This window comes from Bufo bufo, chromosome 6 (assembly GCF_905171765.1).
Source record: "Bufo bufo chromosome 6, aBufBuf1.1, whole genome shotgun sequence".
Lineage (NCBI taxonomy): Eukaryota > Metazoa > Chordata > Amphibia > Anura > Bufonidae > Bufo > Bufo bufo.
The window spans coordinates 73,887,126-73,900,158 of record NC_053394.1 but is presented as its reverse complement, the minus strand read 5'-3'; the positions used below and the strand labels follow the sequence as shown (position 1 = coordinate 73,900,158).

The following is a 13,033-nucleotide window of genomic DNA, read 5'->3' as shown; positions in this document are numbered from 1 at the left end:
GAAGGGAGCATGGCCAACCACAGCGGCAAATTTATTTTCATTTATTCCAGTTTTCTGGCGTAAATGAAGCCAGAAAGCTACAGCAGCTCTGAGCTGTCATAGATTTCTGGTTAGGTGCACGGACTGCAGGAGGATGCGCCTAATTTATGACAAGGCGTATGCCTCGTCATAAATTAGGTGCATTCTCTGTCAGCGCAGGGGATATCAAGTCAGGCGCAGAAAGTACCAGTTTTGTTAAATGTCCCCCTATAGTCTCATGAGAATAGCTTTTTTTTTCAGACCATGAGTAAGAGCGCTATGCCATGGAAATGCATTGGCCTAGAAGTCTTACAGGAGATTATGTTTTAATATGTTTTCAATGAATTGCATTTTACTTGATGCTAGATTAATTCTATTATTCTTATTTTTTTATGCAAATTCAGTTCAATTAATACAGCTGACAGCATAGAGCGTAGCTGCAAGTTAAGGAAAGGCCTTAGATTTCAAGTCAATTATGGAGCAGTTTCTGTACGCCTGTACCTGAGAGTCACATAACTTGGTTTTATTTAATTTTTTTATTAATATGTTTTTATTGACTTTAGACATATTATTGATCAACAATGAACAGTTACAAAGTCGGCGCTTCACATAGCCACATTGGCAGCGCCAACTGAACCGTATTGCGGTACATCATTGCATATTTTTAAAAAAACGAACAGACAAATAATAACGAACAAACGAAAAGCATTCAGTACGTCCATGGGATAGATGTATACATATGAAATGTCCTATGTATCAGGTCTAAATTGACCAGACAGACAAAGCAAGGTCAGTCAGAGGATTGCAATACAAGCGGGGAAGAGCTCCAGGTAATCCACTCTCTCTCAAACGCCACGGATGAGCAACCAGCTCTCGCCCACATCTTCTCGTGTATGTAGGTGGAGTTAAGTTTACGAGTGATATCTGTTAAGCTAGGGATAATTTGGGTTTTACAGTTTTGGGTGATAGCCAATTTGGTAGATAGGAAGAGATGTCCCAACACCACCCTGACGCCACATGGCATCTTATTCAAATCGATGTAAAGGAGGGCTAGTTCAGGAGTCGGTAGGAGCTGGCTACCCAATAGATCCGAAGCCAGGGAGAAATCGGATCCCCAAATACCCTGCAACAATGGACAAACTTGGTTTTATTTTATATCTCTGAAAGTATGACTCAACCAGGTCACAGACATATATTTTTGTTGCATCCTCTATTGCTTGTTACAGTGTTTACATCCATTGTGCCCTTCTTGTCCCCAGATCTTCAAGTACATTAGCTTCAATAAGACAATGACACAACTTTCATCCACTCTTGCTCGTTGTGCGAAGGATATATTGGGCTTTGCTATCATGTTCTTCATAGTATTTTTTGCCTACGCCCAGCTGGGATATCTTCTGTTTGGAACCCAAGTGGAAAACTTCAGCACGTTTGTAAAGTGCATGTAAGTTAATGCATTAGTAAAGATTTTCTGGCGTAACTTGATCCAAAAACAAGCGTACATGCTGTGCACCATATTTTTTAAAGTATTTAAGACTTTTTTTGACTCAACAAGTGGGTGTGCCTTGGGGAAAATACATGGTCTGCTGGAAAGAGGGGTGACTTACAATATACCAAAATTCTGGTGTAAATAATCCAAATAGGTGGCGTAAATGTATACTATTTATCATCCAGCATCAGTCACTTTGATAAATCTGGTGCATTCATAGACTGTCTAGACTAAGTTTGCACTAGATTAGAAAATCTGCTCCATTGTTTATAAGTATTTGCATAATGGGAATTATGTTGCATTTCAACAGTCATGTTGGGTATATTCATAGATTTCCACTTATTTTCTGTAAAGATTAAAATCAAGTCGGCTACGTACATAAAGTCATGAGAAAAACAAACCCTCTTTCAATTCTATGGTTTTACGTATGAGGACGTAACAAAAAACAGGAGGTAAATACAACACGACAAATTATACTGTGTCATTATCTACTAGGCCAAAATTTCTGATTCTGTGTATAAAAAATCAAGTACATCCTTACTGCTTCCATAGTAATTAAGAGGGTAAAGTAGCAGTCAGGTGCCCTTGATTAATTGATTATCAGCAAGTGTCACCACCTGTATAAAAGTAACAAATGCTCAGAGAAACTAAAAAAATAAAAAAGACATTTAAAGGACCAGATGTTTTATTATGTTCTGATACGTAAAACCATATAATTCAAAGAAGCTGTACTTTGTTTTTCTCATGACACTGTTTACTTTCATATTGAAAGAGGGGAGACAGTGTAGGAGACATGAAAAGAGTGGGGATTGGAACTAGGGTCTTCAGGGCTAGATAGAGACCATGGTAAAGCCAAGGGTGACATTGTTTCCCAAGGACCCATCTAGAGGGCGCCCTGGTTGAGACTTGGGAGGTTATTGGCGTATAACAGGAACAGAACATTAAAGGGGTTGTCCACTTTCAGCAACACTGTGGGATAACCTAAAATAAATGAGCAGTACTTATCTCGAAGATCCAGCGCTGGTTCTCCCAGCTGGGCTTTACTTACAAGTCTGCAGCAGTCACTGGCTTAAGTGGTGATGTTTGCATGTAGTTGATGTTGCACATGACCGCTGATGTCAGTGACTGGCTGCAGCAGCTATGTGGGTGATGTCATCACAACAGGACAAGTAAACAGACTGCTGGACACAAATGAAGTGGCAGCACTGGCATGGCAGGTGATTAAATAGGTTTTTATTTTATTTTATCAATACAATATCCATTTACAATGTCATTTCTTTTTACTCTAGATTCACCCAGTTTAGAATCATTTTAGGAGATTTTGACTATGACGCTATTGACAATGCAAACCGAGTTCTAGGACCTATCTACTTTGTCACTTATGTCTTCTTTGTCTTCTTCGTGCTGTTGGTAAGCTTTCTCGATTATTGAAATATCATGGCCATATTACCAGGATCCCAAATGGACCCAACTGTGCCTATTGTGATTTGGGTGAGCTCTTCTAAAGTAATCAAAGCAACCTTATTTTCAAAGGTTCATACAGTCTTAGAGGGTCATGCATGGAAATGTTTTTTTTTAACCAACCAAAGAAAATTTAGAAGAGTTTCTAGGATCGGTATGAAGCAATTGTACTTTGACTTTGGTATAGATATAATTAGAGATGAGCAAAGTTTTTGGAATATCGATTCGGCTGCTTCAGCGAATTTTACAAAAAAAATCTGCTTTGTGACGAATTACTTAGTCATGAAGCGCATTTCTTTGTAAGTAGTGGGTGCAATGACAGGGAGTGGTGATTGCGCCACCCCCGTCATTGTACCCCTCAGATGCCGGGTTCATACATGATCGCATCTGATCGCATCCCGTCGCAAGCAAATGGTTTAGGTATTATTTTTTTAGTTTTTTTTTGCACTATTTCAGTTTAAATCGATTCGCTACAGCTAAGAACGAGGAAATTCGGCTTTGCGGCGAATCGTGTACTTCGATTTGCTCATCACTAGATATAATATGAATCTAGAAATAGTCTCACCCGAAATACACCTTGCCCCATTATATGATGGAAGTCTCACAAACTGTTTCCGTAGCATAGCCTGTATTTGTAATATACCACAATTGCCCAGTAATATTTAGACTCCGTTTCATGTGCTTTTCTTTGTAGAACATGTTTTTGGCTATCATTAATGACACATATTCCGAAGTGAAAGAAGAACTCGCCAATCAGAAAAATGAACTGCAATTTTCAGACATCTTAAAGCAGGTATGGACAGTGGCAGAATGGGGTTCCTTGGTTTAAAGAATAAACACAAACAATCATATACTATATATAATTATAAAATTCTCATAAAAACATCTTTGGCAGAACTAGCCGACCATCTAATGTGTATGGGGTGTTCCACCCCTCCCCAGAGACAGAAAGCTGGATTTCAACATGGTGGATCCTATATTGTACAGTAGGAGGGTAATGCGCCTTGTGCAACCACATCAGTCTTTGCTCTTTAATCATTTTAAGGGAAATGTCAAAAGATACTGTAAATGAAACTGGACAGCATTACAGACAGTTTTTTCAAGGGAACATGTAGCACAGATAGCCACATTCAACTAATTATTTGGCACAGTAGATCACAACTCAGCAAAATTATAGCTGTCTTCTTCAAAACTCTCTGATTTTCTGTTTAAATATAATTACCAAGTCACAGAGTAGTCACTGCAAGCCTGCCCATCTCACTTTACAAACCAACTATTTTCCTTCTCCTCTCCTGGTGTATACACCTCTGCTTCATGAACCCCCTGCACATGTCAGGACAGGAGAAGTTAAATAGGGTATTATGGCACATGCACAAGATTTAGGTTGTGCCAGGGATGACATGAAGCAGACAGGAGGATGTCCATCAAAGTGAAATAGATGAGTGCTCAGTGGCAACTCTGTGACTCATAAAAACAATTAACATTACGGAAACCCAACTACCATCTGACAGGAGCCCCAGAAAAAGGGTGTGCCCCGAGCGAAGAAAGGGTGCACCCTCCTTTCACTGTATGACCCTAGGGAGCAACATCCTCAGCTCTGGCTCCTCCTCATCTATTTTCGGAAGTCCCATAGAAATAAATTGAGGGTGCCACACATGCAAAGCTGCTCTTCCTTCACGTCAGAACCCCATTCTGGAAATAGGAGAGGGTCCAAGAGCTAGAGGTGGGATCTGCATGTATCTCACATCTGAGCATTATCCTAGCAGTATAGCATTAATGTTGAGATGGGGAAAGAGCTTTCACAAAGCAGGTTCTAAAAAAAGTTACTCACCTTTTTTTCTTTTTGCAGTTTTCTTTTGTAAAGGCGCCCCAGTGTCTTCTTTATATTTATACATTATGTCACTTGGTATAACATTTTTCAGCCTTCAAACTGAAAAGCAAAAAACTAATATGTTATTTTTTGAAGCCATCAAACATTTGATGTATACAGCGTCCATTATTTTGCCATCGGTGATTAGACTATATCAGGACCTTATTGTAATTTCTATTATTTTTAGGGTTATAAGAAGACATTAATGAAGCTTAAGCTGAAGAAGGAGCGCATATCAGATGTACAGAAAGCACTGCAGAACGGCTCCAAAGAAATGTCATTTGAAGAGTTCAAGAAAAGTCTAAAAGAGTGAGTGCTATGAATACTAGGTGAAGAAGCTCATTATATGGCATGAGTTCTTTACTAACTCAGTAGTAAGTAGAATGCCTTCACTATATAAAATTATCAATCCTTTACAAAAAACTATTAGTGCAACCAAAGACATGAATATATTTTTGTTACCTCCACATGTCCGTGGCTAGAAATACACTAGATCCATCCTTAGTTACAAAGTCTGCTCTAGCAGTCAGAGCATTCAGTATTGGCGACTGAAGATGCTGTCATCTAAAGGTTGTTTCAAGATGTCCTCACTACAGTTCTTTGCAGATGAAGTAATGTAATGGAGTGGACTATGGCAGGATTCAGTGTCACTTTTGCACTGAAATTAGAGCCCATGAATGGTGAGATATTGAGCAAGCCAGGTCCACTCTGTCGGGTATATAAAGCAAATGCTTTATATATAAATAAATAAAAATTAACGGATCAAAAGAAAAATTATGCAAATGATATTGACCAGCGAGATGGACATAAACATCTCAAAAAGAGTTCAATCAAGAACCTGATTATTTTGTGCAATCAGTAAAACTTCAAAAATTAATCAACATACATTTCTATAATATACAATGATATGCAGTATCCAGAATGGATTATGCGAAAAAACTCAATCAAGAAGATGACAGATACGAGCCCTTGCTGTGCCCAAAATGATGACCAATCTCAGATATGGGGTAGTATTGCACCAAAACTTATAAATTATCGGCTTGATATCCAACTAGGGAATATAAAGATTCCCAACAGAGTTTCTCCAATATTATCCTCTTTATTCAGTTATATGCATCGTAACTGAAATCAGAGAAAACATTGATGCATCAACCATCGTTACACGACCGCAAATGAGCGGGTATCTGGCTAAGTATCAAGCCAATTAATTTAGATCCATACTACATAAAACAAAAGTATACATTACCCAAGGATCAAGTGATATGCAGAGTCTTGGGGCAGTCAGCTCTCAAGAGTTTTTCCAGAGATCTCCCTTTCTTTCTTTTTTATTTTTTTATTTCTGTCTCTTTTTTTTTTCTTTTTGGTATCTGGTTTCTTAACCCAAAACTTATCAGATGAACACACCCTCCTAGCTTTCCAATCATTGTTGGATGGGCATGTGCATTGATAAGGAGTATGACGTCATAATACTACCCAGAATGCACTTTTGCTACTGGTGTCTTATTAACTGCTCATATCTAGGTGGCACTGTTGTATAAGCAATAAGAATCATACCATTAAGGGTTAACTCATACATGCTGATATTTTCAAGACTACACACCTCTGACATCTGGAGGCCTTGTCTTAGAGTCGAGGGACAAACTTTGATATATGAATGTATACTTTGAGGAACATCTAGACAATTCTCACACTGTGAAATTCATGTTCAGATAAGAAATACAATGAGGCCTCTAAATTTGCAAGTGCGGTGTATCTTCTAACTGTCTAAATATATAATATATTGTTAAAATAGCACTAGGTTTTTGAACGGCACAATAATCTTCCCATGGACTTACTTTGACCTACATGAAAATCCATACAAAATAGTGAATATAAATCAATATTGCTCTTAAAGGCAATGAATACCCATTATAACTAAAATAAGTATATATAACAGTTTACACTTATGAAAAGGCACAACAACTCCCTCTGGATTTGTCAGGGGATGGATAGATAGATAGATAGATAGATAGATACACTGAACAAAAATATAAACGCAACTCAAAGATCTGAAACATTTTCTACATACACAAAAGACCCATTACTCTCAAATATTGTTCACAAATCTGTCTAAATCTGTGTTAGTGAGCACTTCTCTTTCGCCCAGATAATCCTTCCCACCTCACAGGTGTGGCATATCAAGGTGCTGATTAGACAGCATGAATATTGCACAGGTGTGCCTTAGACTGCCCACAATAAAAGGACACTCTGAAATGTGCCGTTTGATCACACACTATGCCATAGATATCGCAACGTTTGAGGGAGCGTGCAATTGGCATGCTGGCGGCAGGAATGTCTACCAGAGCTGTTGCCCGTGCAATGAATGTTCATTTCTCTACCATAAGCCGCCTCAGAGAATTTGGCAGTACATCCAACCGGCCTCACAACCGCAGACCACGTGTAACCACACCAGCCCAGGACCTCCACATCCAGCATGTTCACCTCCATGATCGTCTGAGACCAGCCACCCGGACAGCTGCAGCAGCAATCGTTTTTTTTATAACCAAATAATTTCTGCGCAAACTGTCAGAAACCGTCTCAGGGAAACTCATCTGCATGCTCGTCATCCTCATCGGTGTCTAGAACTGACTGCAGTTTGTCGTCGTAAGCGACTTGAGTGGCCCATGGTGGCGGTGGGGTAATGGTATGCCACAAGAGATTTTGGCTTAGCACCTTCAGAATCACAGGTGCATATCCATGAAGCAAACATAATTACAAAAAACAAGATGGCTGCACACAATTATACATACAAACAATAGAGCTAAGAAATAGGGGGTCATTCTAAATAAAAGTGGTACAATACCGACTATAAATGAGTTAATGGAAGCTCTTAGCGCACATATTTGCTCAAACATGTGTCGGGCCCATCTACCAGGCGTCAAGGTGGCTTCCGCAGATGGGTCCCTAACACTAAATATACTGCCTCTCTTTGGACTCACTTAAGCCTACAATATTCAGGGCAGTGTAGAGACCAGCTACCCTTATTTCTTAGCTCTATTGTTTGTATGTATAATGGTGTGCAGCCTTGGGGTTATGGTATGGGCAGGCGTATGTTATGGACAACGAACACAGGTGCATTTTATTGATGGCATTTTGAATGAACAGAGATACCGTGACGAGATACTGAGGCCCATTGTTGTGCCATTAATCTACGACCATCACCTCATGTTGCAGCATGATAATGCACGGCCCCATATTGCTAGGATCTGTACACAATTCTTGGAAGATGAAAACATCCTAGTTCTTTCATGGCCAGCATACTCGCTGGACATGTCACCCATTGAGCATGTTTGGGATGCTCTGGATCGGCGTATACGACAGCGTGTTCCAGTTCCTGCCAAAATTCTGCAACTTCGCACAGCTATTGAAGAGGAGTAGACCCACATTCCACAGGCCACAATCAACAACCTGATCAACTCTACGGAGATGTGTTGCACTGCGTGAAGCAAATGGTGGCCACACCAGATACTGACTGGTTCCCCCCTGTAAGGCAAAACTGTGCACATTTCAGAGTGGTCTTTTATTGTGGGCAGTCTAAGACACACCTGTGCAATATTCATGCTGTCTAATCAGCACCTTGATATGCCACACCTGTGAGGTGGGATGGATTATCTCAGCAAAGGAGAAGTGCTCACTAACACAGATTTAGACAGATTTGTTAACAATATTTGAGTAATGGGTATTTTGTGTATGTAGAAAATGTTTCAGATCTTTTAGTTCAGCTCATGCAAAATGGGAGCATAACCGAAAGTGTTGCGTTTATATTTTTGTTCAGTGTAGATAGATAGATAAAGATAGATAGATAAAGATGGATAGATAAAGATAGATAGATAGATAGATAGATAGATATCACTGCTTGAGTAAGGTTCCAGAGGGAGAGCCGAAATGTTGCATCTGGTGAAATAAACACGTATCTATTTTTGGGAAGTGCCGTGGAATTTCCTTTTTCATAGATAGATAGATAGATAGATAGAGAGATAGAGATAAAAAGATAGATATAGATAAAGATAGATAGATAAATAAAGATAGATAGCTAAAGATAGATAGATAAAGATAGATAGCTAAAGATAGATAAATAAAGATAGATAGATAGATAGATATAGATAGACCCTATATAAAATAGTCAATTAATTTTATTCAGCAAAAAATAAAATTTAATCATTTAACATGTTTTTTATCTATTACATTTGGCAACCTACTGTTTTGTAGGATGGGTCATGATGATCATGAAATTACAGCTGCCTTTTCCAGATTTGACCAGGATGGTAACCGGATTCTGGATGAAGATGAACAGAATAGAATGAGAGATATTCTGGAGAGAAATAGAGTACGTAAAGGATAGGTCTTTGATAAGTATGAAAGAATTCTCTATGCTTCTGTTTTAATGGTAGCAGTTACAGAGCACTCTGTCTACTCTGAAGTAACTAATGCAAGAAGAATGATCAAAAGTGGAATATAAGTAAACTACATGGTTCTAAAAAAGGGAACACATATCACAGTATGACCAAGTCACTTAGCGTTTATCCAGGAATTTTTTTTTACGACTTGACCCTTGAGCACCGCAGCCTCTTCCTAGACCTTGTGACATGACAGTACATCGGTCACGTTGCTTAGTTGCAGCTCAGCTCCATTCAAGTCAATGGGGCTGAGCTGCAATACCAAACACTGCCACTATACGATGTACAGCGCTATCCTTGGAAAGCTGCTGGGGGCATGCATCGCTCATCAGATCCACGGAGGCCTCATAACATCTTGGTGCTGGATACAACAGGACACTTTCAAAGGCCTTGTGGAGTCCATGCCTTGACGGGTCATAGCTGTTTTGGTGGTTTAAAGGGAACCTACTTAATACACTCATGAACATTTAAATTGCAACACCAAGAAGGAAAAGTCATGGAATTATGAAAATCACAGGATCGATAGAAATGTTAATGATATGCAAATGATAAAAAATGGAAACAAAAAAAAATTCTAAATATATTGATTTATTCAGTATGAGCACCCCACTTACATACAGGGTCGGACTGGCCCACAGGGGTACAGGTAAATCCCCCGGTGGGCCCCTGAGCAAGGTGGGCCCCTAGTCTCCCACCCACTGCACAAGTGGCACATAACACCGTAGACTTACTGCTCTACATACATATATTCAATGTACAGCACCTCAACCAGCCTATGTTATTATAAAAACGTGATAGGTTATTAAAGAAACTCCCCAGTTTATTATTATAGACTCGATCAGAGCGGAGATGACTTCTAGGTATAGAGGAAAGCTGCCAGTGTCCTCTTCTCCCCAGGACCTACCTTCTCAAAGCTGCTGCCCATATTCAATCATCTGGTAGCATCTTGCTGCTGTGTGAGTAGGTAATACTGGAATGTATCTATACGGTGGGCCCCTAAAATACATTTTACTGGTGGGCCCTAGGCTCCCCAGTCCGACACTGCTTACATGCCTTAACATGCTGTGATTGAGGTTATTAATGTTTGTCTGAGGAATGTTTCCTTTGTAATTATTGACCAATGATATCCCAGATGTGCTAGATGGGAGATAAGTTCAGAGACGCTACAGGCCATGATACCATGTTTAGGCCATGCAGGCTGCTCACAGTAGCATGAAGCAACATGCGGCCTATCATTGTTCTGTTGAAATACAGCCCCTGGGACATTTTGGATAAATGACCACAACACTGGTTCCACGACCAAATCAATGTAACACCGCGCCGTTAGTGTACATGAAGTGAAGACTAGAGAGGTCTGGCTACTGAACATTATGCCATGCCACACCATAATCCTGCGAGTAGAACCAGTGTGATATTACCTTGTAAAGTCCTCTCCATTGTGTTGCCTGTCTGGTCTACAGCCCAATCTCCAGCTATTATTGCTAGAGAGAGAAGTATTTAAAAATTCGATTCTGATGCTTCACCAAATTTAACAAAAAAATTTGCTCCATTATTTAATCACAAAGCGCATTTCTTGGAAAGTAGTGGGTACAATGACGGAACCGCGATTGCTCTGCTCCCTGTCATTGTACCCCTCAGATGCCGCTTTCATCGCTGATCGCAGCATCTGACATAGGTAAAATCCTACTTACCTCATCCATTTGATCACAAAGAGCCGGCTGCCACCATCTTGATTGAAGATCTAGCGCAAAAGATTGTGCGGCCCATTATGACGTTACACATCACCGAGCACGGGATTTTGAGCGGGATCTTCAATCAAGATGGAGGTGGCTGGCTCTCTGTGATCAAATGGATGAGGTAAGTATGATATATTTTTTTTAATGCTATTTCAGGGAAAATCGATTCGCTGCCACAAAGAATGAAGAAATTCAGCTTCACGGCGAATCAAATTTTACCGATTCGCTAAATACTAACTGAAACAAAAGTGGAATCATCGCTAAAGAGGACAGACCTCCATTGCTGTCTTGCTGTGCGCCTTGAAAACCTTTGAGAGTGGTGGTCTGACGTCAGTGGAACGCCTGTGGCTGGATGTCTGGCTCGTGGCCCAATGTCATGCAAACGTCTTGTGATAGTTTGTGTAAACACTGTTTGCCACCCTAGACTTAAGATGTGACGTCCAATTTGACTTGCAGTACAGAATGGATCCCCATGTGCCTTTTTTCTAATCATACGATCCATCTGTGTAGAGATTCTCCTCTTTGCACCTCTTGCTTTCCTTCCAGTTTGTTGTTCTTTCAACCACCGGGACACGCAACATTGAACATCTCGGCCTAGGCGCATAGCGATCTGCTGGAGTGCTAAACCAAGTCTATCAGTTCAAGGATTCTATCCTTCTCAGTGGCAATAACTGGCCCATTGACAAACAGGAAGCATTGCACAGTCATCCGACACAACTTTATCATATTTTTGAGGTTTCTGCAGCTAAAAAACTTTGCTTTCAATCTGGCTTTTATAGTCCTTCCACACACCACAGATTGGAGATACAGTAGGTGCTGGAAAATGTGATTGTTTGCATATCTTAGTGACACCTGCTACTCCCTCGATTTGCATAACCTTATGACTTGTCCTTCTTAGTGGTGTTCTTGGTCTTTAGGCACTTGGAATGTTATGGCTGATTGGTGTACATTTCCTTTACCCATGTTAACGTACCCAGATAAATCCATCATGTTTTACTTGTTTTTTTTATTGATCTAATACACTATTGTAATAATTTTTGTTACAGGTGGCTCTGAATGCTGAAATTGAGAACTTGGGTAGATCACAAGGAAACACGGATTTGGACACAGTGGTGAACTTATCAGACCTGAGGAATGACCTGTCCAGCAAGCCAAGCTGGGTTTCACAAGAAGAATTTACAATGTATGAAGCTTTATTAATGTACACAAATAATGCTCAGATAAGAGTACAAATGTGCTACAGTTTGTGCAAAATCTGCTCTCTAAGTATCAATTTCAGGGACCTGCAGGTGTGGAAAAAAAAATTCTGCAATTAAGAATGTTTTAAAAAATAGTAGAGTGGAAACAGGGCCAAGCGACTGAACTATGGAAAAAAAAAATTAGGAACTGGGGGTCAAGAAAAACGACAGCAGGTGCTCAGGACTGATGAGTCAAAATGTGAAATATTTGGCTGCAACAAAGGGCAGTTTGTTCACGTAGGGCTGGAGAGCAGTACAATAATGGTGGAGGTTCCTTGCAAATTTGGGGCTGCATTTTAACAACCTGAGTTTGACATTTGGTCAGGATTAATGGTGTCCTCAGTGCTGAGATACTTATCCGTCATGCAGTACCATCAGGGAGGAATCTGATTGGCTCCAAATTTATTCAGCAGCAGGACAATGACCCCAAACATTCAGTGTTGTCATTAAGAACTATGTTCAGCGTAAGGAGGGATAAGAAGCCCTGGAAGTGATGATCTGGTCCCAACATAACCCTGATCTCAACATCACAGAGTCTGCTTGGGATGACATGAAGAGACGAAGAGAAAAATATGACCAAGCCTACATCCCAGAGGATCTGTGGTTAGTTCTCCAAGTTGTCTGGAAAATCCTCCCTGCCCAGTTCCTTCAAAGACTGTGTACCTAAAAAGTGTACCTAGAAGAATTGGTGCTGTTATGAAGGAAATGGGTGGTTATACCAAATATTGATATATTGATCCGAATTAGATTTCTGTTTTGTTCAGTTATTTTGTTAATTCATAAAAATA

General features: G+C 40.0%; 1 protein-coding gene across 1 annotated transcript in view; it reads left to right on the top strand.

Annotated features, from left to right (window-relative positions):
• PKD2L1 (polycystin 2 like 1, transient receptor potential cation channel) overlaps positions 1-13,033 on the top strand; it is a 99,901-nt gene that overhangs the window by 81,713 nt on the left and 5,155 nt on the right. Inside the window, exons 8-13 of the mRNA XM_040438300.1 lie at positions 1,278-1,459; positions 2,794-2,914; positions 3,660-3,758; positions 5,023-5,144; positions 9,084-9,201; positions 12,054-12,190. Of these exons, the coding sequence (XP_040294234.1) occupies positions 1,278-1,459; positions 2,794-2,914; positions 3,660-3,758; positions 5,023-5,144; positions 9,084-9,201; positions 12,054-12,190 (779 nt within the window). The remainder of the gene's footprint in view (positions 1-1,277; positions 1,460-2,793; positions 2,915-3,659; positions 3,759-5,022; positions 5,145-9,083; positions 9,202-12,053; positions 12,191-13,033) is intronic.